The sequence below is a fragment of the Pelophylax lessonae genome, assembly GCF_965119305.1.
Source record: "Pelophylax lessonae genome assembly, chromosome: 12".
NCBI lineage: Eukaryota > Metazoa > Chordata > Amphibia > Anura > Ranidae > Pelophylax > Pelophylax lessonae.
The window spans coordinates 18,095,491-18,120,882 of NC_138779.1; the positions used below are offsets into that span (position 1 = coordinate 18,095,491).

General features: G+C 43.9%; 1 protein-coding gene across 5 annotated transcripts in view; it reads left to right on the forward strand.

Annotated features, from left to right (window-relative positions):
* Positions 1 to 25,392, forward strand: part of PER3 (period circadian regulator 3) — a 107,674-nt gene that overhangs the window by 71,572 nt on the left and 10,710 nt on the right. For 2 of the 5 annotated variants that reach the window (XM_082273282.1, XM_082273284.1), the window contains exons 17-21: positions 6,029 to 6,091; positions 9,404 to 9,661; positions 12,706 to 13,139; positions 13,200 to 13,589; positions 15,298 to 15,490. In XM_082273282.1, the coding sequence (XP_082129408.1) occupies positions 6,029 to 6,091; positions 9,404 to 9,661; positions 12,706 to 13,139; positions 13,200 to 13,589; positions 15,298 to 15,490 (1,338 nt within the window). Of the gene's footprint in view, positions 1 to 6,028; positions 6,092 to 9,403; positions 9,662 to 12,705; positions 13,590 to 15,297; positions 15,491 to 25,392 lie in introns of all 5 variants that reach the window. The other 3 variants (XM_082273283.1, XM_082273285.1, XM_082273281.1) reach the window with 2 other exon arrangements.

Below are 25,392 nucleotides of genomic sequence, written 5' to 3' on the forward strand. Positions count from 1 at the left end.
AAAGGTATATTCCGTAAAGCCGCCAGCTCTTATAGAAAAAGTGTAAGCTTACCAACTGTGTATGACCCTCTAATTAAAGAAAGGTCATCAGAGCATAGAAATGAACAGCCTGGCTTGGATAGTCAGAGAGCAGTTCCAAGGGTTCTCCTCAGAGGCAGATGGTTATAACATAGTTGTCAGCTCGGCATAATCCCATGAAGTTTATCATCAGGACATGAAAAGAAACAATCCAATAGTATAAAATACATTTATTGCAATTAAAATCACACTTGCAACAAAGTGACCATCATAGAGCTATACAGTATATTCCTCGCCGGCAAAACATGAACATAGCACCTGCACTTCTGGGAATTTGAACACGTCACATGTGGCGAAACATGTAGGGCGGAGCGACATGCTTATGTCATTGCGTGTTCGAATTTCCGAAAGTGTGGGTGTTTGGCCGGCAAGGAATATGTTGTATAGCGCTATGATGGTTACAATAAATTCAATAGTAAAGTTTTTTACACTATTGGATTGTTTCTTTTTCATGTCCGGATTATAAACTTTATGGGATTATGCCGAGATGACAACGATAATATAACCATCTGCCTCTGAGGAGAACCCTTGGAACTTCTCTCTGATGATTAAAGCCGGGCTGTTCAATTCTAAGCTCTGATGACCTTTCTTTAATAAGAGGGTCATACATAGTCTGTAAGCTTGCACTTTCTAGAAGAGTTGGTGGCTTCACGGAATATACCATTTTGTGGGTGATGGATGCTCATCACATACATATGATTACATGAACACTTAGTAGAACTACACTTCATCTGAGTACCACAAACCAAAAATGAAATTTACTTCATTCTTATTTTTCAACGTAAGCTCACCCATCCATCCATGCCGCCGTGCTTTATTTTTTTGAGAAATCATTTGCTGAAAAACACCCCCCTAGCATTTCTGGCTGTGGCCATCTTAAATAAGGGCAGATGATTAATGTAGCATTTACTTCCTGGAATCCACTTGCCCTTAGTTCAGGCATGCAAACGGGAGAGGGTGTGCTTAGCTGAAAAAGCCCCTCTTCCCCTACTGAAGACTTCTGGGATTTAGGACATAGTTTATCTAGGCATGGAAACCAGAAAATAACTGAAAAAATGTAAAAAATAAAAGTTTAAAAGAAGCTTTCCTATTTATTTACTAATGCTAGCAGCATAAGGATTAAAAATAGTCAATGTTTGCTTCATAGAGTGAAGTTCCGCTTTTAAGAAGGAGGTCTTTCTTTTTTGCACGTGGACTTTTTTGCATTCTTATTTACCTTTTCAGTTACTAGAGGACGTTGTAGTTTTGGTATTTGCACTGTATATTATTGTGTTTGTTTCTTTAGTAGTGCGACTCTTTAGCATGGGTTTACACTGGGGCGGCTTCAAAGCTGCCCCGTGCAGCACAACTTCAGCGGGGCTTGCATACGGCTTCTCTAATAGAAGTCAATGCAAGTCGCCCCAAAGTAGTGCAGGAACCTTTTTCTAAGTCAGAGTGACTTGAGTTGCTCCGATTGGAACGGTTCCATTGCACTGAATGGAGCGCGACTTGTCAGGTGGCTAAGTCGCCTGACAAATTGCCCCAGTGTGAACCTGGGACTTATACTATAATAGGAGTTTTACTATGTATAATATCTCTGTAGAGTTGATGCTTCAGCCAATTTTTACTCAGTCTGCTCATTCACTTACAAGTGCAGATTCTTTTTTAATTGTTAAAAAAATGTTTTGCCTTCCATTTCTAAGGCAGTCACAATTGAAAAAGAGGCAATAATTTCTCCTAAAACCCTTCCCCTCTTGGAGTTAGAAATAGTCAGTTTGCAAGCAGTCTCTGATTTGGAAGAGGGAGAGAATTCAGCTTCTGTATGAAAGGAAATTCTCAGTTACAGAAGAGGTTGGTAGAGATGCCTCTTTCTGGTGGAGGAGGTCAATGAGCTTCTAAAAGCTTTCCACACTTCTGAGCAGATTGAGGAAAGAGATCATAAGCCTTCTGTGCAGGATAAGATTTGATCCTTGCCGAATGGAAGGAACCTGAGAAAAAATGGTTTCTGTTTAATGGTCACAAGAGGCATTTCTGTTTTGACTCAGGTCTCATGCGCACAGTGGACATAGAAAAAAACTCTCTCAGAAACCTGCCTCCTGATAGCAGAATTTTTGCAGGGGAAAAAAAAGCCTGACGCTTGTAAAATTTGACAGGCGTCAAGTGCTTAGGTGTTAATTCATTTCATTGGCCATAATAATCATTTTTCCTGGTCATTGAAATGAATTACCGTTGAAGCGCTAAACATCCTGTGTGCAATGACGCCTTAGGAGGAGGAGCTGGTTTTTTAAAGGGTTCCAAAATTAGATGCTCCTCTCTCTCAGGTTTTCGAAAAAATCTGGATCTCTCATTCGAGGATGCAGAAGTAATTAAGAATCATATGGACAGGAAAGCTGAAATTCTGCTGTGGAAGGCCTAGTATTCCTCCACACGTGTTGCTGGGAATTGATGTCTGGGTGCAGAGATTAAACCAGTTGCTGTCTGGTGGAGCAGATCAGTGATTCTCTTCCACTAGTGGCAAAATCTGTGGGTTTCTTGGCAAACACAACAGCAGATTTGGTTAGATCAGTAGCCAGAACCTCCGCTCTAGTCTGTTCAGCCAGACGAGCAATCGGGCTCAAGTCCTGGGAGGGGAGACCTTACATCTAAAAAAATAAATGATGTGGTATCCCTTTTGAAGGGAATCTTTTATTTGGGTCTACTCTAGAAAAGAGTCAAATGTTCCCTACAAAGAGGAACAGATTTCGCAGCAAGAGGCCTTTTTGTAACTCTCAGGGCAGGTCCGATTTTAGGTCAGATAAAGGTTGAAATAAAAAGAAATGGTCCTTCAACAAGGAGGGCCAAGGGAGGGGTACTCTTTACTTTTACAGCCCTTACCAAAAGCACACCACGATGTCAGGGGTAGGAGGAAGGCTGTTGATCTCTTCTTTTTTTTTTTTCTCAACCAATGGGCATAAGTCACACAACTCTTTGTCCTCAAGATCATTAGAGTAGGCTATTAATTGGAGGTGTCTTCTCCCTTCTCCCTTCTCCAAGGCTTTTTCTCACTCGGCTGCTGAGAGATTGAGAGCAAGCGGGCAATGCTAGAATTGTTTTCCCAATGGGAATCGGAGTAGGTGATTGTTCCAGTATTGGAAGATCAACGGTCGCAGGGCTTCAATTCTCACATGCTCCTAGTCCAGAAGCCTTTGAGCAAATTACGTATGATTATCAATCTAAGCTTACTAAACCAGTTTCTGGTATTCAGAAAATTTTGCATAGAAAATATTTACATGGTGAGAAATCTTTTGTTGACCAAAGAAAAAGTGAGAAAATTAATTTGCTTAGTTCAGGCATTCAAATTACTCCCCAGGTTAGGCAGCTTTTGAGGCTAATGACGGCAGAAATCCCAGGGATACAATGGGCTCCGTTGCACTCCAGACCCCTTCAGGTTTTTTTCTCTGGTCCTGGAACCGCTAGAAAAGTTCCTTGAATCTGATGACTCCCATCCCAGATAGAGATTCTATGGATCATCCTCAAGGTTTAAGGCCCGGGAGACCTTGGACCCGGTTTTCACCAATAAAAGTTACTACCGATGCCAGTCTTTGGGATTGGGGAGCCCATTCAGCATGCTCAGGGGAGTTGGCAATGGGCTAAAGCAGCCCAAACGTCAAATTTCAGAGATCTCTTAGCAGTAGGTAGAGTGCTAGAGGCGTTGGAACCGAAAATCCGAGCGTCAGAGGTTCTGGTCTTCAGACAACGCCACATTTGGGGCATATCTCAACAAACAGGGTGGCACCCACTCAGACAGACTTTTTTCTCTGGCTCAGTGGATTTTAGGTTGGGCAGAGAAGACTTTATCCTCAATTGCTGTGGTTCACATCAAGGGCACAGCAAATGTTTTGATGGATTATATGAGCCGTGTAAATGTCCACAACAGCAATTGGGAACAGAGCACAGAGGTCTTCAGGAAATTCTCCCTAAAGTAGGGGATTCCTGTTATAGATTTATTTGCATCCACACCAAACAGGAAAGTGGCAGCCTTCTTTTTTCTGGAAGGGGAAATGGAGGCTCTAGGGAAGGATGTTACATTTCCGTGGACATTCAGCCTAGCCTAGCGTATGCCTTCCCGCCTTTTGCTTTGCTATTGCTGGTAGTCAGAAAGATTATAGGATTGAGCAAATGGAATCCTAACAGCAGTCTGGTGGCCCAGGAGAAGTTGGTTCTCAGCCTTAAAAAGCGATGTTGATAGCTCCTCCCTGGACACAACCCGATGGAAAGGATCTCCTAGTTCGGGGAACGGCTTCCATCCAAACCCTCAAATTTTCCATTTGACGGCTTGGCGGCTAAACACCGCATCCTTCAGCTAAAAGGCTGTTCGGACAAGGTGATTGACACCATTGTTAGAAGCTGTAAACAGGTCACTAGGAAAATTTATGGTAAAGTTTGGAAAACCTTTCGAAGCCTGGTAAAGGAAGAGGGGAACTGATTCCTTTTCTCTTCCTTGCATTTTGGACTTTTTTTCAAAGTGGTGTAGACAAGGGTTTATCTATATGTACCCTTAAGGTGCAACTAGCTGTCCTATCTGTTTTCATGGATGAAAGACTGGCTGAGAGTTCTTTAATTAAAGTGCTTTCTCATAGCCAGAATAAGGTGTATACCAGGATCCATGAAACAAGTGCCTCCCTGGATGCATTTGAAGAAGAGGGCGAGTCCCTGGAAACGTGTCATGCACACCCCCTCTCCGGATATCCACCAGGCATTTTGACAGCTGTCCTCGTGTGCAGCCTAGAACGCCACTGCCAATACCCATACTTGGAGCTGGCTGACTCCCTGTCATCCTCAGTGTCTGTCTACAGCCTCACACTGATTACAACTGCTTGGTCCCAGGTGTTCCCTATCCATGCTGTTTCAGGCTAACTTCTATGCAAGTGTGCTGCTTATTTTAATAAAGCGTTTTTAATTGGATACTGACCTCAGCTCCCTGCTATTCATTTTCTTCCAAAGTGCCTCCCTGGGACCTATCTCTAGTTCTCAAAATCCTTACTAAGGAACCTTTTGAACCCTTAGGAGAGGCTAGTTTTGAAGTGGGTTACATTCAAGATAACCTTCTTATTGGCTGTCACTTTAGGAGGAAGGGTTTCTGACTTCAGAATCCCTCTCTAGCAAGGATCCCTTTTTAACGAGCTTGGAAGACAGGGTTTTTATTAAGGCAGATGCCTTTTACTGTACTTGTCTAAGGTTTCTACGATTTTTCAAAGATCTCAAGAAGTAGTTCTGTCATGTTTTTGCACCTCTCCTAAAAATGAGGATGAAAGGTCTGACTTTTTTGATGTAAGCAGATGTTTGCTTCATTATTTGGAGGTGACAAACAAATTTAAGAATTCCTCTGATTCTTTTTAGCAGATCCAGGAAGGGTTCATAAGCATCTAAGAGTTCCAGATGGATTAGAGACAATTCTCTGGGCATACAGATTTTCAGGTCAAGTAACTCCTACAAAGATTAGGGCTCACTCTACAAGGTCACTAGCCACATCATGGGCTGAAAGAGCAGGAGCATCATGGGAAGAAATATAAAAGGGGACAGTGTGGTCTTCCTCTCACACAGTTTTCAAGCACTATAGAGTCCAGATGCTCTCCAGCGAGGATCTGTCCTTCCAAAGGAAAGTTCTGCAGGCTGGGGTCGTTCCCTCCCTCCCCCCCAGGTATGGAATCTTGCCTATCCTTTCAAGTAAGCTGTCCTGGAAGATGAGGAAAAACCTCAGTTAAACTTACCGGTAACGGTATTTCCATGAATCTTCCAGGACAGCATCCATATTCCTACCCTCAGTTGTGTTTCTTGTAGGTTGTGGGTACGGATATCACGTTCTTGAGGGTTTTTTGAAAGGTGGCATTTTTGTTTAGCCCTCGTGCGCATTGGGAGGCTTCTTTATCTTCAAAACAACTGAGGTACAAGGGAGGGGCATTTTAAACTCTCTAATTTGTTTTTCCTGTAGAGGACGGAGCCAATCATCTCTCAAGTAAGCTGCCCTGGAAGATTCCTGGAAATACTGTTACCGGTAAGTTTTTAACGTAGGTTTTATTTTCCAGTTTCTTTCCTTGTTTTTTTTTTTTTTTTTTACCCTTTCCTTTTCTCTTCTCCTTTCCTCCTTTGTCTTCTTTCCTTTATCTTCTTCTCTTCTACCCTCCTTCATCTTCTTTCCATCTTTTTTCCTTAGTCTTCTCCTTCTTTCCTCCTTTATTGACTCTCCTCTTTAACCTGTTCTTCACTTTCCCTTTTTCTCTTTCTTCCCTCCTACGCCTTCTCTCCTTCTTCTCTCCTACGCCTTCTCTCCTACGCCTTCTCTCCTCCTTCTTTCCTACGTCTTCTCTCCTTCTTTCCTACGCATTCTCTCCTCCTTATCTCCTGCGCCTTCTCTCCTTCTTCCCTCCCACGCCTTCTTTCCCTCCCTCCTTCCCTCCCACGCCTTCTCTCCCTCCTTCTTCCCTCCCTCCTCCTTCCCTCCCGCGCCTTCTCTCCCTCCTTCTTCCCTCCCGCGCCTTCTCTCCCTTCTTCTTCCCTCCCGCGCCTTCTCTCCCTCCTTCTTCCCTCCCGCGCCTTCTCTCCCTCCTTCTTCCCTCCCGCGCCTTCTCTCCCTCCTTCTTCCCTCCCGCGCCTTCGCTCCCTCCTTCTTCCCTCCCGCGCCTTCGCTCCCTCCTTCTTCCCTCCCGCGCCTTCGCTCCCTCCTTCTTCCCTCCCGCGCCTTCGCTCCCTCCTTCTTCCCTCCCGCGCCTTCGCTCCCTCCTTCTTCCCTCCCGCGCCTTCCCTCCCTCCTTCTTCCCTCCCGCGCCTTCCCTCCCTCCTTCTTCCCTCCCGCGCCTTCGCTCCCTCCTTCTTCCCTCCCGCGCCTTTTCTCCCTCCTTCTTCCCTCCCGCGCCATCGCTCCCTCCTTCTTCCCTCCCGAGCCTTTGCTCCCTCCTTCTTCCCTCCTGCGCCATCGCTCCCTCCTTCTTCCCTCCCGCGCCTTCTCTTCCTTTATCTCCCACCCCCCCCCCCTCCCTCAATCTAGTGCTTAGTGTAGTTTTGTGAGCCAGTCGCTACCTAAAACTTTTTATTATTGGCTCCAATTCTATTTCTGTACAGCATCAAATCTTTATTGCAGTCTAGGTACAACAAATGGGCATGCTGATTCTGAGTCTGCTGTGCAGGATTCTGCACTTATATGTTCGCTGGCTTTTCTGAACACATACCAGCATATCTCCAGCCACTGAAGTATATAGTGGAAACCAATTACTCTAGGTAGAGGATAAAGGTCTTTTTTCATCTTATGCTGGTGGCTCTGATGTGTCCGCTCTGTACAGGGAGCTTATGACGTACAATTTCAGCAGTACATCCAAAATCAGACATTTGGCGAAGTTGGAAGTATTTTATCAATTCTTCATTTTGAATGATTTGCGATTTGCCACGAAAGAAGGCAGCAGCTACGAAGCTCCAACTAGCTTTTTTTTTTTTTTTTTTTTACTTCTCTTTTTTTTTTTTTCTCTTTTCTCTTCTTTTTTGTCTGCTAATATTTACACAGATGAGCTACGCCTACCTAAATAATTTCTTTTGCAAGTCTTTGCAAGACTTTGTGGCATTTTGGCATCCAATACTTTTAAAAGCTTTAGTTGAATCTTTGACTACAGTGTTGAAAAAATGCCATTTGCTTTTTCTTTTTACTGACTAGTTTAACAGAATTCGCTTCAGTTCTTCTTTTGCTAAATTAAATTTAGTTACAACTGTCATATTGTGTGTTGCTTTAGTTGCATTTTTCATTACCTTAGATTTGGATGAAAACTTGGCCATCTGAATTCCCCCCCACATTTTTGACTTGGAAATGATTTCTATTGTTTTTTTTTTTCCTACCACCATCATTTCATTAGCTTTTGTAAGAACAACATTTTTATGGAGAGCGCTATTTTTTACTTATTGTAACCGGTCAGATTCTTCCCCTGGTCAGGAAAATAATGATTTGCATTTGACTGGTCGGTAAAGACCAAGGGATTTTTCTGGGTAACTTCTAATACACAAAGCCTACATTGTTTAAAGTATATCTCTAGCCAAAATGTTTTTCTTTGTTTGACTACAGTAGGAAATGCTTAGAACCTCTGCAAAGGTTGTGTTTTCCTTTTATTTTTTAGCGTCTGTTTCCTGTTCATGAGATATTCCTTCACTTCCTGTCCTGGTGACCCCCACTGTCCCTTATGGGCCATACACACTATAAGATTTTCTGAAGACTTTTTCTTTTAGACTTACCAAAACCATATAGTATGAGGTCAAACCTAAACACTTTCAACTTGTATGCAATCTGGCAGGCCCTTGCACTACATAGAAAAGGTAAATCTGATGAAACAAGTCTTCAGAAAATCTTATAGTGTGTATGGCCCTTTAGTGTCGGTTCACACTTGTGCGATGTTACTGCGAATGCGCTGCGTTATAAAAAGTCGCATGTATTCCCAAAATACATTGTATTCGTGACGGTCGTTCACATCTATGCGTTGCGATTCAGATGCAAATATAATGCGATGATAAAAAGGGTCTTGTGCGAGTTTACAGTGCTGCATTGCAAATTTAGTCTCCATAGACATCAATGTAAATCGCATTATCAGTTCAGATATGTGCGAATTCTTATATTTTTATGTAGAGTTTTTCCCCTCAGCTCCACCCCTCCTTACTTCCTGTTTCCACAGGAAAGCACAAGAAGTTTACACCCATTTTTTTTGGATTGGCCTGAGCAGAAATCGCATCTGAGCTTAATTAACATGATCAAGCAATCAATTTGCATTACAATGGCGCTGGTACTATTGAAAAACGCAAGGTAAACTCGCACTGCAAATTCGCATTGCAATCGCACCCGTTCGCAATCGCACAAATGTGAACCGGCACAAACTCAGGAAGTAAGGGGAAACTCCAATGGGGTCAGTAAAATGCGAACACTGGTTCTAGCCTACTCCACTCGACTTATACATTTTTATTTCCATTGTATCCCTATTAGAGTTTTCCCTCTCAATTCCTGTCCTGGTGACGTCCAGCAGGGCAGGAAGTCAGGGAAAATCTCCCATACAGAGCAATAGACAGAAAACGAAAGCCAACAGAGGTTCAAGATATTTTCTACACTGTCCAATTAAAAAAAAATAATAATAATTTGGCTAGAGGGACAATTGTTGCCTCACTGGGGTCTTGTTTTTGTTTTTTCAGAAAAAAAATTGAATTAGAACAGTTTTACAATTAATAAAAAAAGGCTTGATTGTCTTTTTGCCATTTTACTGTATTGCTGTGTTTTTTTTACTCATTTTGCACAATTTTTTTACCACTGTGTAAGTTTTTTGTGTTTTTTTTTTTGTGTATTCAGAGGTGACGGCTATAGAGGACGCCACTGGTGGCAGTGAGCAGATTGAGATGAGGTCTTCACAAGCAGCCGGTTCCACATTAGCTCCTGAGGAGTTTAAGCAGGTTGGATTGACGAAGGAAGTTCTTTCTGCTCACACACAGAAGGAGGAACAGAATTACGTGGACCAGTTCCGACAGAGGATCCTGCAGTCTCCGTACAGCAGTTATCTGCAACAGGACAGCCGCAGCAAGGCATGCTCCAATGAACAAGGTATCCAAGGTAATTGTCACCTTCAGAATCTGGACTTCTACCATTCCCATTGCATGTTCACTTCATGCCTTTGCACACATCTACAACTGATCATCATATGTCTTCCTTTTTTTTTTTTTCTCTTGTTTTGCTTGTGTTTAAACCAGCTTTTTACAAAATGTTTTGCATGTTATTCAGTTTCATCATCCTATGGCTTTTTGTATTTCTTAGACTTTCCCATGGTGATTTTTAATTGCTGTGGTCTCTGTCACCTCCCTTAAATCAGTGTTCCTCAACCCTGGCCTACAGGGCCCACTAACAGGCCAGATTTTAGGTATTACCTTGGGGAGATGCAGACTAGAGTGCTGCAATCACTGAGCAGCAAATGATATCACCTGGGATGTATTTCAGTTATCTTGCAAATCTGGCCTGTTAGTGGGCCCTGTAGGCCAGGGTTGAGGACCACTGCCTTAAATGACTGACTGACCGACCTCACTCATGTTGCAGCAAAGAGGCAGCAGGGGATCAGCAGCACTAAGATGTAGTAAAGATACGGAGTCCCCAACCCAGAAAAAATATGCAGATAAGGACTTTTGACTCAACTCTGGCTTTACTATTATGCATACCTGTTCCAGGTTCATGACTCGAGGTATAAAAGTGGTAACAAAGGCAGAACATTTTTTACCTTAAAGGAGAAGTACAGGAAAAGCTTGTTTGGCTGTATGTCCCCTGTGGATCACAGGACTGCAGATCATTCTGCACTCCTGTGACCCCTTTTCAGCAGACAACCCACTGTTGACTGACGTCACAGAGTTGGTCCAGGCTTGGTCAGGATCTGCCCACATGCTTGGACCGGCAGCCGGCTCAGCCTCTCAGGGAGCCACTGAGAGCCTGAGCCAGCTGCTCCCGCCCTCTCCACAGCCCAACGCTCCACTGAGCAAGGAGAGGGCAGTGATTGACAGTCACTAGCTTTCTGCTCAGGGAGCCCGGAGAACCATGCAATTGATGGTGTTTGATCGCTCGGTTCTCAGTGTTAGAGCCGTCCCATACATCTTTCAATGCATTCTCTGCATTAAAGAGGAACTTTATCCATGACAACTTGATAAAACAGTGACCGTACTGTGTATTACTGGATTTTTAAACAGTATAGACACTTATTTTTAATGTTTTACATAGCCTTTACCTGCAAAAGGGGCCAGCCTGAAGTGTTCAATCAGTTTTTATTAGATTTCCAAACAAAATCATGAACAATACATGGAGAAAAAAAAAAGGGTACATAGATGGTAGATAAACGACACCGAGCCCCGAATTGCACGAGAGGCCCGATTTTACAAGCCTCAGCTTAATCCAGTAAATTTACACTTTAAGGTAAAAAACATTGTGCTTGCAGCCTCCTCGGCTCTCTCCCTCCTCATTGGCTCAGAGACAGCAGGCCCTGCTGCTGTCAATCACAGCTACTGAGGAGGGAGCTGGACCGAGCCAGGCTCTGTGTGTCTGTGGACACCATACTTGGAAGCAAACACACACGAGTGCCCGCATAGCAAGTGGCTTGCTTTGGGGGGACTCAGCGGTGGGGGAATGGAGCCAGGATCGCCGGCGGGGGACTGCAGAAAGAGAGGATCATTACACAGAGCGGGTAAGTATATAACATGTTTGTTATTTTTAAAAAATAAAGCTGCAGCAGTAACATGTTAACAAGTTACACCCTGAGTACGGGTGTAATATGTTGTAAAAGGTAAATGTATTCTTTAAAGCCACAGGGTTGCAGTAACACCCAGACAAATCCCATTTCAGAAGGAGCTTAGAAGTGGCACCCCTATACAAGTGCATCTCCTAAAATTAGAATATCATGAAAAAGTATTTCAGTAATTTAATTAAAAAAGTAAAAGTCATATATTTTATATAGATGCGATACTTTATTTTTTGTATGGCTTATATCTAGTTTAAGATCAAAATACCGTATCTTAGAATATTAGAAAAATACAGAAGACCAATAAATAAGGGGGGGAGGTTACCGCGCTTCAGGGATGGTTAATAATACCCTCTCCCCCCCCCCCTTATTTATTCTATTTAACTGTATGGTCATCACTAATGGTACAAGCAGCATTAAGGGCATATACGGGCATATACCTTCAATATCTACCAGGACAGCGCAAAAATCACTTCTATATAAACAGAAGACCAATAAATAACAAAAAAAAAAAAGGATTTTTAATACAGGAATGTTGGCATACTGAAAAGTCTGTCCATGTACAGTATAGTATGCACTCAATACTTGGTCGGGGCTCCTTTTGCATGAGTTACTGCATCAATGCGATGTGGCATGGAGGCGATCAGCCTGTGGCACTGCTGAGGTGTTATGGAAGCCCAGGTTGCTTTGATAGCTCTGTCTGCATTGTTGGGTCTGGTGTCTCTCATCTTCCTCTTGACAATACCCCACTGATTCTCTATGGGGTTTAGGTCAGGTGACTTTGCTGGCCAATCAAGTACAGTGATCCCATGATCATGTGACCAGGTATTGGTGCTTTTGGCAGTGTGGGAGGGGGGTGCCAAGTCCTGCATAAAAATATTGGCATCTAGATTAAGCTGGTCAGCAGAAGGAAGCATGAAGTGCCTTAGAATTTCCTGGTAGAGGGCTGTGTTGACTTTGACACAGTGGCCCAACACCAACAGATTACCTGGCTCCCCAAATCATCACTGACTGTGGAAACTTCACACTGGACTTCATGCATCTTGGATTCTGTGCCTCTCCACTCTTCCTCCAGACTCTGGGACCTTGATTTACCAATGAAATGCAATATTTTCCAATCGTGATGATTTGGGGAGTCATGTCACCTGCTGGTGTTGGTCCACTGTGGTTTAACAAGTCCAAAGTCAGTGCAGCCCTCTAGCAGGAAATTCTAGAGCACTTCATGCTTCCCCCTGCTGACCAGCTTTATGGAAATGCTGATTTCATTTTCCATTGCCCTTTTCCACTCTAAAATGAAATGGAGGCCTGGGTGGCTTTAGGCCATTGTGTACTTTTTTTTTTTTTTTTTCCAAAGTATTTTGATTAAAGTTCTTTATTTATGCAGGTGAATACTCTTCTCAGCCAACGTCTCCAGCTGCTTGGAAGAAAGGTAAAAAACAGGGTAAGCACAAACGGCAGAAACCCATGCAATCTTCGGACAGTAATGGTTCTCATCCCAATCTGCCACCACGGCCGAGGAGGCCAGGTCCTTTGCAGCAGTCTTGGTCACCATCCGAAGTTTCTCATCCAAGCCCTTCAAATATGGCTTTCCATCCTCCTATGATGATCCCAATCCAGCCAGCCTATTCTTTACCGGGGTTTCCGATGCCACACATGACTACCACAGTAGCAGGAGACTGTACAAACTCCACTGTAACTCCTGAATCCATGCCACAGTCCAACATTTCCTACAACATGCAGACCTTTCCAGGATTCCCTTCACCGTACATGGGTACCCTCATGGCTGTTTTCCTCCCCAACTACAACATGTACCCACCCATGAACCCTCAGATGAACCCTCAGATGAACCCACAGATGAACCCACAGATGAACTCCCCTATGAACCCACAGATGAACCCACAGATGAACTCACCTATGAACCCACAGATGAACCCACAGATGAACTCACCTATGAACCCACAGATACCTCAGCCTTTCTTCCCTTCTCAGTACCCCTGCCCACCACCAGCCTATCCATACACTGGAATGCCCAGCGTCCCTCACAATGTTCAGTCCCAGATCCCAACAGACTTTGTGGACCCAACGTCTCGAGCCTCATCCCCCATGTCTGCTGAGGGACAACAGGAAGCACAGAGTGAGGATCCACACCTCTTCAGTAACTCTAGAAGCAGCTCTCCACTGCAATTGGTCCTTCTTCAGGAGGAATTACCAAAACCGGCAGAGCCTCAAGAGGGAGCCAACGCTGAGAATCAGTCAGATATCAAATGCGTGAGTTGTGTTTTGTCCTTTATAATTTAAGGTTAGCTTTGTAATTAATGACCAGAGGGAGTGATATCAAAAGACTAATGCAGCAGTACAATGCTCGTTCCCTTTTTTTTTTTTTTTTTCTCCTTTTGATGCATCTTAATACTGCTGAGCTCCTGTGCCTTCTTTGCAGCTACTTTGTTTACATGCATTCCAGCGCTGAAAGGCATTTCCCAGTGGGTTTTTTGATGTGGGCAACAGTGTGGATCATGCTTGTATTATGCACTAAAACAGCCAATTGTAGTCTCCATTGACAGCCAATGTGTCAGGGAGACAATACAGAAGCACCATCAGGAGAAAAGGATAGAGCTTTGTCACCCTGTAACCAGTTTTAATATATATATATATATATATATATATATATATATATATATATATATATATATATATAAAATTTTTTTTTTTTTTTGTGTGTTTCAAGAATTTAATTGGGTTTTACAGAAAGCTAACAAAAAAACAACATAACATGAGTAATGGAATGTCTATGGCCTTATGATTAGACCAAATACAGCGCTTGCTTCAAACCAGTGAATACCAATATCTATAGATTTGTTGCTATGGTAGGTATAATACCAGTATAAATATTCCAAATTAATTCAATATGTGATCAAAAAATTCCATCTGATAAATCATGTGCAGATTACATGGTGACTAAAATATATAAATATATATAAAAAATAAAATATAAGTGAAATACTGTAAAATTCTAAAAATTATCCGTAAATAGTCAAGGAAAAGTTGTGTCCCCAAAAATATATAAAAGTGATTTCAGTGCTCAAAACGTGTTGAGTGTCCTTGACGACAAAAGTAGTATATATAAATCTTCAATTCAAAAGTGCACGTGCTTTAGCACTTTAGCATAATTCGCTGTGACATCAATTCCTTTGTGAATAAATAAGCTGGATCACTTACCAGATTGAGTGGGTTCTATATACCGTATGGCATTAGAACCATTCAAGCTTGAAAAGCCCCCTGGGCTTAATAGGTATCCCCTTGGAGTGGTCCCACAATTGCAGATGGTTCCGCTGTGTTTTCCGGGGTATCAATGATGGTATATAGGAGAAAAAGAGGCTCCAAATAGTGTAATAAAGTTTAAAAGGAATCCTTTATTGCACATAAATCGGGTGTAGTAGCTTAAAAAGTTGTATCACATCACTGGTGGTCTAGCGGTACGGGCTGCTCGTCCTCTTCGCAGAGAGACAGGCTACTTCCGGCTTGCGCTCCACCTCGATTTGACGCAATGACGCTGTGCGGTCCAAGCTGACGCGTTTCGTCACTTCCGGTGACGTCCTCAGTACATGAGTAATGCAATACATAGTTTCCAGGATTGAGTAGGAACATAGCCCAAAATGGGTGACTTGCTTTCAATTGTGTACAACCAGTGTTAATTGTGACATCCAGTTTCGATTTAGGCATAGTTTTGACTAAGATGCCATTTTAGTTTTAGTCATATTTTAGTCATCTGAATTTTTTTATGCGTGTTTTAGTCGACTAAAATCGAATGGGTTTAGTAGATTGTAATGCATTATATACTTTGTGAGATCTACTAAAAAAAAAAACAATTTAGTTGTCCAGGTCTTTAGCAGAAGAAATATCCTCAACACTCAGTTCCTTCAGTCAGAAGAAGCGAATAAACTGACCACATATCTGCTTTGTGTGTTTTTTTTTACAGGCAGACGCAGCGGAGGACAGCGGGAACAATGACAGCCACTCTGCTTCTAGTGAACTTTTTGATCTTTTGTTACAAGAGGATTCCCAGTCTGGTACTGGGTCAGCAGCTTCAGGAAGCGGATCTGCAAATTCCAGTTCCTTGGGGATTGGGTCAAACGGTTCTACCTCAAACGGGACCTCAGGAAGCGGCATAGGTAATGACTCCCCTGGGCAATTCCCTCCTTGGTGAATAAATAGTAGTTTTGCCATAGTAAGTATCCATTATTCTAGTCCAGTTATGGCGAACCTTGGCACTCCAGATGTTTTTGAGCTACATTTCCCATGATGCTCGTGTATTCTGCAGTATATTGCAGCAGCATGGGAAATGTAGTTCCAAAACATCTGGGGTGCCAAGGTTCGCCCTCACTGTCTAGTCTAACCATGCTCAAACAATGGACTCCTCAATACACTGGACCTCATGTATAATAACTGGAGGAAGAAAGGGTCTGTGTTGCCCACAGCAACCAATCAGATGCCTCTCATTTAATTAAATATTTTTTTTTAAAATTTTATATGAATGTGATCAGTTTATGATGAATTCGCTTATCTGACTACGTTAATGTTTGACTTACCTTGTTGCTGTTTTTAATCTTGTATGTATATGTAGGCGGCCATTTTTATTCATTACCAATTCTAGCTGTGATTCCTTTACAGAGAACCGGTCTCATTCAGAATCTCTGAATATTTCAATCTTGTAGTTCAGTTTGTGCAGGCTTACTTCTGAAAGCCTTCATTCTGCTCCTTATCTAGCTAACTCTACAGCTTTAGAATTAGCAGGCACCCAAGGTCTGAAACTTGGTGCCCTGTCAGATGCCTGGCTTTTTATGCTGTCTTTTAGCTTCTTGGTGTGCATAACTGTACAAGTAATGGAACCCAGAAGTTGTAGCGCTTCGGGGCTCTGTTGTTTCACTCTATTACGCTCTTTCTAGTGCTTGGAGACCGTGTGTGGTCAGGGTGTGGACAAGGAACCAACTGTGGCGGTCTTCAGGTGACGTAATCAGAGAGAGAGTTTGACCGCACTCAGGAGTAGATGAAATGGAAGTGAGCGATTTCCCACTATTGGTTATGAGTAAGTGATCTGTAGAATCGTGAAACGCGTCAACCTGTCCAATGTCTGTGATGCACTGTATGTATTCAAGTTTTATGGGGAATAAAACACTTCCATTTCATCTACTCCTGAGTGCGGTCAAACTCTCTCTCTGATTACTTGATGACTGGATGGCGGATCCGACCTGCACCAGAGTGCCTTGCCTCACCTGAGCGGCTTTTTTCTGTTACTACAATTAGGTCTTCAAGTGACCCCTGATGCTCAAGTTGGAAATAGAAGAAAGGTGGGGCACTGGATCTTGTAAATCTGTAGGTGTTCCCTGTCAGGTCTTCAACAGTGTAGATCAGGGTTTTTCAACCAGGGTTCCTCCTGAGGTTGCTTGAGGTTAGGCATGTTCTGCCTCTTAGATAAGTTCCCAATGACACCAATGTTCCTTTTAGCTATCTGTAAGAGGGTAATTCCTCCCAATGATGACAAGAGTAAGGAGCATTCATCCCACTGACTGTCACACTAATGTGTCATGAGTTGTAGATTGGTCATTTTTAGCAGGGGTTCCCCAAGACCAGAAATTTACTTCAAGGGTTCCTCTGTGTTGAAAATGTTGAGAAAGGCTGATATAGAGGGAATTATTATCCACAGTGGTTGCTGATGGTCAGCTCTTTGCTCGAGTAGGAACTGAGTGTGCAAGGAGAGAAGCGCCAAACGCAGGCCTCATAAACTCCAGATTTAAAACCTAACTCCAGGTCTGACACTTCATTCCCTTCTCCTTGATATGGGGGCCTTGTTCTTGGTGTCCCACTACAGCAAAGATCCTCAAACTATGACCCTCCAGCTGTTGTGGAACTACACATCCCATAAGGCATTGTAAAACTCTGACATTGACAGCCATGACTGGGCGTGATGGGAATTGTAGTTTCTGAACAACTGGAGGGCCATAGTTTTAAGACCCCTGCACTACAGCATTCCGTCACCAGAGGATGGGAGCTGAAGGAGCGGAAAGCCCATTGCCTCTTCTACCCTTCCCAACCCCCCATTCTCTTGGCCTTTACTCGTGACTTTGCAACCTTCCTACCCCCAGGCATGGATTAGAGGGTACGTTGTCCCCATCAAAAGCAGTGTCCTGAATGCTGCACACCAACATGCTCGACGGTCACTAGGTAAATGCCGCCTCAGCCCAGCTCAGTCTAGTCCACTCCACCCATAGGACCTCCATGACTAAGAACCCTGAGCGAAGCAAAACATGCTTGGACGGAGCTGGGCTGAGGCTGCTTTTACCTAGTCGCGCATGTTGGTGTGCAGCATTTGGGACATTCCTCCTGCTAGATTGAGTACGTTGGGAAGGGCTTTCCCCAGCCACTTAGTGTGAGCCACCGGATGAGATCAATGGTGAAGGAGCCTAGTTTTTGATTTGGGTATGTTGTCCTAATGTCTCATTGTCCCATTGACTCCTGAGTTTCAAGTTGGGATAATTTGTTTTGTTTAATATTCATTCAAATTCATAACTATTGTGATTTGGATACATCCAAATCTCTGAATAACGAACATTTTTGTCTAACTTTTGATTCGTAACTAAACGAATCACACACGTCTAGTGAAGTGTTGTCTCATAGCCAGGGTAGGGATACTATAGGTGCTTTTCCACTACATGGTACGGCTCGGTTTGACTCGGTTTGGCGCTTTTCCACTGCATGGTACTGCATGGTACGTGTTAGAACGGTTCGGTATGGTTTGGTACAGCGGCGCTTTTCCACTACATGGTACGGCTTGCTTAAAGAGGTTGTACACCGAGAAAAATTTTTTTTCTCTTCTTTACATCCTGAAAGAGAAACCATAATGAGCTAGTATGCATCGCATACTAGCTCATTATGAAATACTTACCTTAGAACGAGCCCCCGCCGTGCCGTCCGCTTACCTGTATGACGGGCGACATGCATAGTCGCCCGTCTTCCGGGATCGCGGCATCCGGCCATCTGATTGGCCGGAGCCAACGGTCACGGCACGGGGCTCTGAAGGAACGGCACGATCTGCCGTTCCTTCAGAGCGCATGCGCCAGTGACGTCACTGGCTGCATTAAAGGTAAATATCTCCTAAACGGTGCATGTTTAGGAGATATTTACAGTACCTATAGGTAAGCCTTAATATATGCTTACCTATAGGTACAACTTCCTGAGGAGGGTTTACTTCCTCTTTAAACAGTACCACCTCGGTTGGGGTTCCAAGCGGGCCGTATCTATACCATATCCCACAATCCTTTGCATGCAGCCTTGATTGTTTGTCACTACTAGCCACTGATTGGTCAGAGAATCGTTGTAATCCCACCCATTTACTACTTTAGTGGAAAAGCAAACTGAGCCGAGTAGAGCCTATACAGTGCTGAAACGTGCCGACTCGTACCACATAGTGGAAAAGCAAACTGAGCCGAGCTGTGCCAAGCAGTGCCGAGTGGAGCCGAGCCGGTAGTTGCAGTGGAAAAGTACCATAAAATGACTTTGTATGTAGAAGACCGATGGTTTTGAAAGCCCCCCTCTGTTCAGAGATGGTTGTTCCAATTTGATGGAGATGGCCTCTTGAACAGAAGAAGTGGCTTGGACAAGACCCCATCGTCTTCTCTGTTGTAGAACAAGTCCAGGCAAGTGTGACTAACTACTTCTAGCGAAGTGTTTAATAACGGAATCTGATTGGTTGCTGTAGACCGCATTTCCGCCAGTCCTTTTTTTCAGTTTTTTTTTTTTTTTACATGAGGCCCTTTAGTAGTATTTGAGCTGTACACCAGACTTGTGTTTGATCGGTGGATAACTGAATAAAGCACATACGTTCTAGGTGGTGGCAGGGCTGGACGTCTTAGTTACAATCGCCAAATAGCCATTTGAGGGGTAAGTAAAAAAAACGTTGGGATGGGTTCATTTTAATTCTTCTAAAACTGTCGGTCCTTTTCTCTATACAGAAACTAACTTTAAGTGTCACCTAATCTAATCACTGTTCATTATTGATAAATAACGATTAGAACTAACTTTAATGAACTTCCTAAACCTACATTATTTATTTTTTTTTTTTTTCAGTCTTATATTTTTTTTTACAGTTTTAACCATTGTTTAGGTATGTTACTAAAGACCACGTTTCTAATGTGTTTTACAGTTAACTTTTGTGTGCTTTGCTCTACTTTCTCTTGCCCAGAGTGACCCCCTGACTTTTAAATCACATTTATGACTTTTTGTTCGGTTTGTATTCACTCAAGGAGTAATATGCTCCAGATATTTGTGGCGAGGGGTGCAAGTTTAGTTATCTTAAGGCCTCATGCACACGGGACGTTTTTACAGCGGCTGTTTTTGGCGTTAGATTTTTTTTTTTTCTACCGCCAATAAACTCCCCAGCACGTTCTCCTTTGTCTCCATGCACACACAGGCTGTTATCAGCCGTTTGTGGCAGGGGTGTTTTCTTGCTGTAAAAAAATGAAAACTAGTGGGTTTTGAGTGGCGTTTTTCAGCTGTAAAAACGCTCTAACGTCAATAAACGCCAAAAAATGCTGCTAACTGGTGTTTTTTTTTTTTTTCAAATATTTTATTTATGCAAAGACAGACCAGTACAGGTATATGCAACAGTGTATATGTATGACCAGGCAGCTGTTAGAAAAATAGAGAAATGTATAACTGATAATCAACAAGAACATGTCTGTAGCACCAACATGCGACCAGGTTACAGGCAGGTAGTCATAGTGAAGGCACTGGCCTCCAAGGCACTACAATATAAGAAAGAAGCAGGAAATGTGGCGTTTTTTTACTCCATTGCTTTTTGTTAAGCATGGTTTCTGTTTGGAGGTGTCATTTATAGAACATAGCCTGGGGTCACACTGGTGCATGCTGAACACCGCATGAGATTTGCACAAAAAAACGCACGGCGTTCCTGTGCACATCACATGTGATGTCTGTGCGATGCGATTTGAGCCATATATATTGTATGGCTCAAATTGCATCACATTTGCACCAAAATGTTGTAGGACCCTTTTTTTTCTCCATGCCGAATTGCATCACATGGGTGTGAACACCGATGTGATGCGATTCTGGCAAGCGCACTGCATTTTGCAATCTGTTTCGGGGTATTGTTCATGGAACATGAAGCCCTGTTGACATTGTGCTGATTTGGCATGCGATTTGTCATGTTGAATCGCATGTCAAATTAGAGCCTATTGCCGGCAACGGCACCGGTTCACACTGAGGGCGGGTTTGAAATCATTCAGCTGAACGTGCACGATTTCAAACTCGCATGTCAGTGCGACTTCAGGGGGTGATTTGACAGACCTCTGTGCATGAACCCATATAGATGTCTATTGAAATCACCTTGAAGTCGCCAAAACTAGTGCAGAAACTACTTTTGGGAATCGTTGCGGAGCCGCAAAGTCAGGGTTGCACCAATTCGGACAGTGACGTTGCCGGCAATAGGCCCTGATTTGGCATGTGATTTGACATGTCAAATCTGCCCCATGTGAACGGGGGGCTTAATGTTCCATTAACACTTCAAAATGGATTGCAAAATGCAGAGAGCTTGACAGAATTGCATCGCATGGGTGTTCACACCCATGCAATGCGTTTTTGATGCAGGAAAAAAAGGGTCCACATTTGAACAAAAATGTTGTAGGACCCTTTTTTTTTTTGCCCGCACCTAAATCTCACACCCATGCAATGCATTTCTGGCAAGCATTGCATTGTGGGAAAGTCGGAGTTACTAAAATAGCAGAGGGGTGATTTTTAGGTAATAACACCAAAAAATGCTAAAAAAAAACTGCTGAAAAACGCCAATGCAAAAAAGCTAAATGCTGAAAAACTCACTACAGAGCTACTGGCCTTTTTCTAACATCCCGTGTGCATGAGGTCTAAAGAGGGTCACTCTATGTAAAAAGAGGTTTGTTGAGTTTGTGGGCTCTGAATCTCTTTAAATGTATGTCATATGTCCGTCTGTCCATGAATTTTCCTTTATGGCTGAGGGTAATGTTTAATGACTGCAATGAGAGGATATATATATGTTCTTGTAGAAAAAAAAAAATCTTTTGGGTGGATGTTATGTCAATTCACTGGCTTAGTTGTCCAAAGTTCCCCAGTGTGGTACCAAGGATTTTATTGAATCCTAGAAGGAGAAAATAGCCATGGACTCAACTGAGCAGCATGATTTTCCTCCAGATTTGCTTACAGGGTCAAGGCCCTGCATCCCCCCCCCCCCAACTGCCTGTGGTCCAATTCTGTCCTAATGCAAAACGTCTGTCTTTAGAGTGGTAGCGCTGCCAGTCTTTGTTATCACCCCTTTTTGCATTATCACTACCAGCTTTTGATTGGATCTGAAGAGTCACTCTTCAGATCCAATCAAAAGCTGGTAGTGATAATGTAAAAAGGGACGATAACAAAGACTGGCAGTGCTACCCTCCTGTAATTCTGTTTCAAAAGGGGTTAGATACCTTTTTGGTGCCTCACTCGAAATCTATGCAAGCCAGAGGTATGACATTCAGAAGAGCCAGCAACTCGAAAGGTTAAAATCCAATCATCTTCATTGAAAATGATGTTGGGGTAAAAATCCAGGAACGAGACAGCTGACGAATTTCAGTCTGAAGGAACTGTTTTGTTCCTGGATTTTTACCCTAATGTTGTTTTCTGGTACAAATATTTTTATTCAATTTTTAAAAGAATAATGGACTCGGGACTGTCAGGCGGGTCAGTCACAGGCATCCAATGCTAACTGGAGGGGAAGGGCAAAGGGGATATATGGACTTGGAACTGTCAGGCGGGTCAGTCACTGGCATCCATTGCTAACTTTGGGAAGTGAGGGGAAGCCATATTTGAGCCAAGGTTTCCAAATCTTTAAAAATTTTGCTAGACATCTGTTCGTTGAGCATGAGAGCCATCATACGATCTTGAACGCCCATTATCTGAAATTTGACACAATTGAGGCCTTGAGTAAACCAGAGAATTTTTAGGGAAAAGTTCTGGGTCAAGATCGCATGGAGTATATTTTCTCCTCCCCTCCTCTACAGCTTATATGCATGGTGGTTATGCCCGAAAAACTAAACTGTAAAGTGTAATAAGTTTATTTGAATTTCTGTATGAATAAAAAAATGGCTGCCTCCATAAATGTATAAAGAAACTCCTTAAGAATATGGATTTTTTTCCTATATATAATAGGAATAGTCTAAAAAATAATTTAAATAGAAAATGGTGCGCCCCTTTAAGCTTACTTAAGCTTAATGCTCTTGCATGTAGTTCTTGCCAACGGACTTGAACTACCATAGAAATTCCAGTGCATTTCCCACCATTCCTCCCGTTTGTATGAGTGCCACCGGAGAAAGCCAACCCAGGCCCCCAATATGTCCACCTCCAGGGATCACTCTTGTGGAATGCAAGCAGCCTGGTTTGCCGCCTGTCATTTCATATACAAATTCCATCTGTTTTCACAATGCTTTTACCTTCACCATGCAGGGAGATCTACTAATGATTTCATTTACTTATACTTTTTTTTCTCTATCGCTCATTGACAGACGTAGTCTTCTTGATTCTCAAGAGCTGGGTTATGTTGTCTCCGCAGGAGTAGGACTAGGCAGAATGACAAAACGTTCTGGCTCCACCTTAGGGGCAGTCCCTGAGGGTATATCCTCCCTCTCTCTGCTACAGGGAATCAGTTTTTTTCTGTCTAGTCAGGAGTAAGGACCTAAGTTCCTTGCTGGGATCTTTTGGTCCTGGCAAGACTTTTTTTCTTTAAGAAAAAGACATTTTTTAGGTAGTTTTCTCCAGTGTTTTTTTCCTGTGAGATCTTCAAGCAAAAATGCCGGACTGGGCGACACTTGTGGTCACCCCAGCCGGCCTACGAGCGCGCGCAGACCATGGCATTGCGCTTGGTCGGCCGCGACATATTCAAGTAAGTATGCGGGGCCGGGCGACGGGCTGGATGTTGAGATCCAGTGGTCACCCCGGTTTCTGCCTACGAGCGCGTGCAGACCAGTGCGCTGGGTCGGCCGCGACGGAGTCCCAGTAAAGGGACTGACTTTGCGAGTTAAAAGTCTCGCTTGGACGCCAGGTACCAGAGAGTCGAGGCGTCCACAAACCCCCACCCCGGTGGAGAGGGTATTGTGAAGTGAGGGTGCCTGTCGGTTCGGTATGGTGAGTAAACGTTCCCTTTTTTCCTCATTTATGAGGCAGTATATATTATGGGCCCCTCCATATATGGTCAGTATATATCTGATACTTACAAGTCCCCCTTGTAATACAGCATGTGTTTGTGGGAAGTGGACTTGGTTCAAGAGCTAACACTCTACCCAGCAGACTGTAACATTACAGCAGACATAGGAGGTATAATCCTACCTTATGTGCAGTGTATCTCTGTAGATCCATATGTCACCTCTTAGCAGAGTGCAGGTGGATGTGCTGGGAAGACGATATCGGCGGTCCGCCGCCATTTTGCCGTAGACCGAATGCATGTATGTCCTCAGGTCACGCCGGCCGCCATGCTTTTGGAGTCTTATGTCTCTTCTATGGGGGCGGCCATGTTTTGTGAGCCCAGCTACCTCGTGGAGGGCTGGGAACGCCGGAAGGCGTACACAGGGGGCGGAGCCACGCCTTCTGCCCGGGAAAAAGCAAACAGCTCCTTCCAGTCTGTGTAAGACAGACGCTGACTGCAGTTTGTTGGAAACTGCACTGCATCGGTTGGTGAGCCTTGGGGGTCCCTCTCTCTCTCTCTGGGATCGAGAAGCAGGTACTCTGAGGGGCGCTATTGCGCTAGGGGGAGACACACAAAAAAAAAAAAAGAAAAAGTTTTTTTGTTTTGCTGGCAAAGGTGTCCTGTATTAACATGGACCCTGCCAATCATGTATCTCCTCCGGATCCCCTCGAGGGGTCTGCGGGATCCTCCAGCACCCCATTGACAATTGAATCTTTGTCAGCTATTATGGAAACTTTTGTGTCCCGGGTGGAAGTGGCTTGTCAGGGACAGGGCGCAAGAAAGCGACCCCCGCCTAACCCCTTATTATCTGAAACCTCGGTAGACACAGTCAGGACAAGAGTTTTTCTTCCGGTAGGGAAACTCTGAACGATTCAATCTGCAGTCCAGTTGTTACTGTCCAACAACTGGTCTTCCCTTCGGACTTGCATGAGGGTTCTGGGGTTGATGGTGGCTTCGTTCGAAGCAGTCCCATTTGCCCAGTCCCATACCCGAATTCTTCAGCAAGAGATTCTTCTCAGATGGAATCGGAATCCGGAATCCCTGGACAATCAGATCCGATTGAGCAAACAGACCAGAGAGTCTCTGGTATGGTGGCTTCGGTCTCCGATGCTCAGCCAGGGAAAGTCATTTCTGCCAATATATTGGACGATAGTGACCACGGATGCCAGTCTATCCGGATGGGGAGGAATTCTCGGTCAGTTATCTGTCCAGGGACTTTGGTCCCCGGAAGAATCCAGGTTACCGATAAATGTATTGGAACTGAGAGCGATCAGACTTTGTCTGATTCACTGGACCGAGCAGCTCCAGGGCAGCTCGGTTTGGATCCAGTCGGACAATGCCACGGCCGTGGCTTATGTCAATCACCAGGGGGGCACCAAGAGTGCCCGAGCGGCCAAAGAAGTGGCTTGCATTCTTCGCTGGGCGGAACGATTTGTTCCAGCAATCTCTGCGGTGTTCATTCCGGGGGTGGAGAATTGGCAGGCAGATTATCTCAGCCGTCAGACCCTGGATCAGGGGGAATGGTCCCTCCATCCAGACGTTTTCCACCAGTTGTGCCTACGGTGGGGCACCCCGGATGTGGATCTGTTGGCATCACGATTCAACAGGAAAGTTCAGAGATTCGTGGCTCGCTCCCGCGATCCTCTAGCAGAAACCGCAGACGCACTGATCGCCCCGTGGGGGCAATACCAGCTAATATATGCCTTCCCTCCTCTCGCGTTACTGCCAAGACTTCTTCGCAGAATAGAGGAGGAAGGAATCCCAGTAATCCTGGTAGCTCCGGACTGGCCTCGTCGAGCTTGGTACGCCGACATG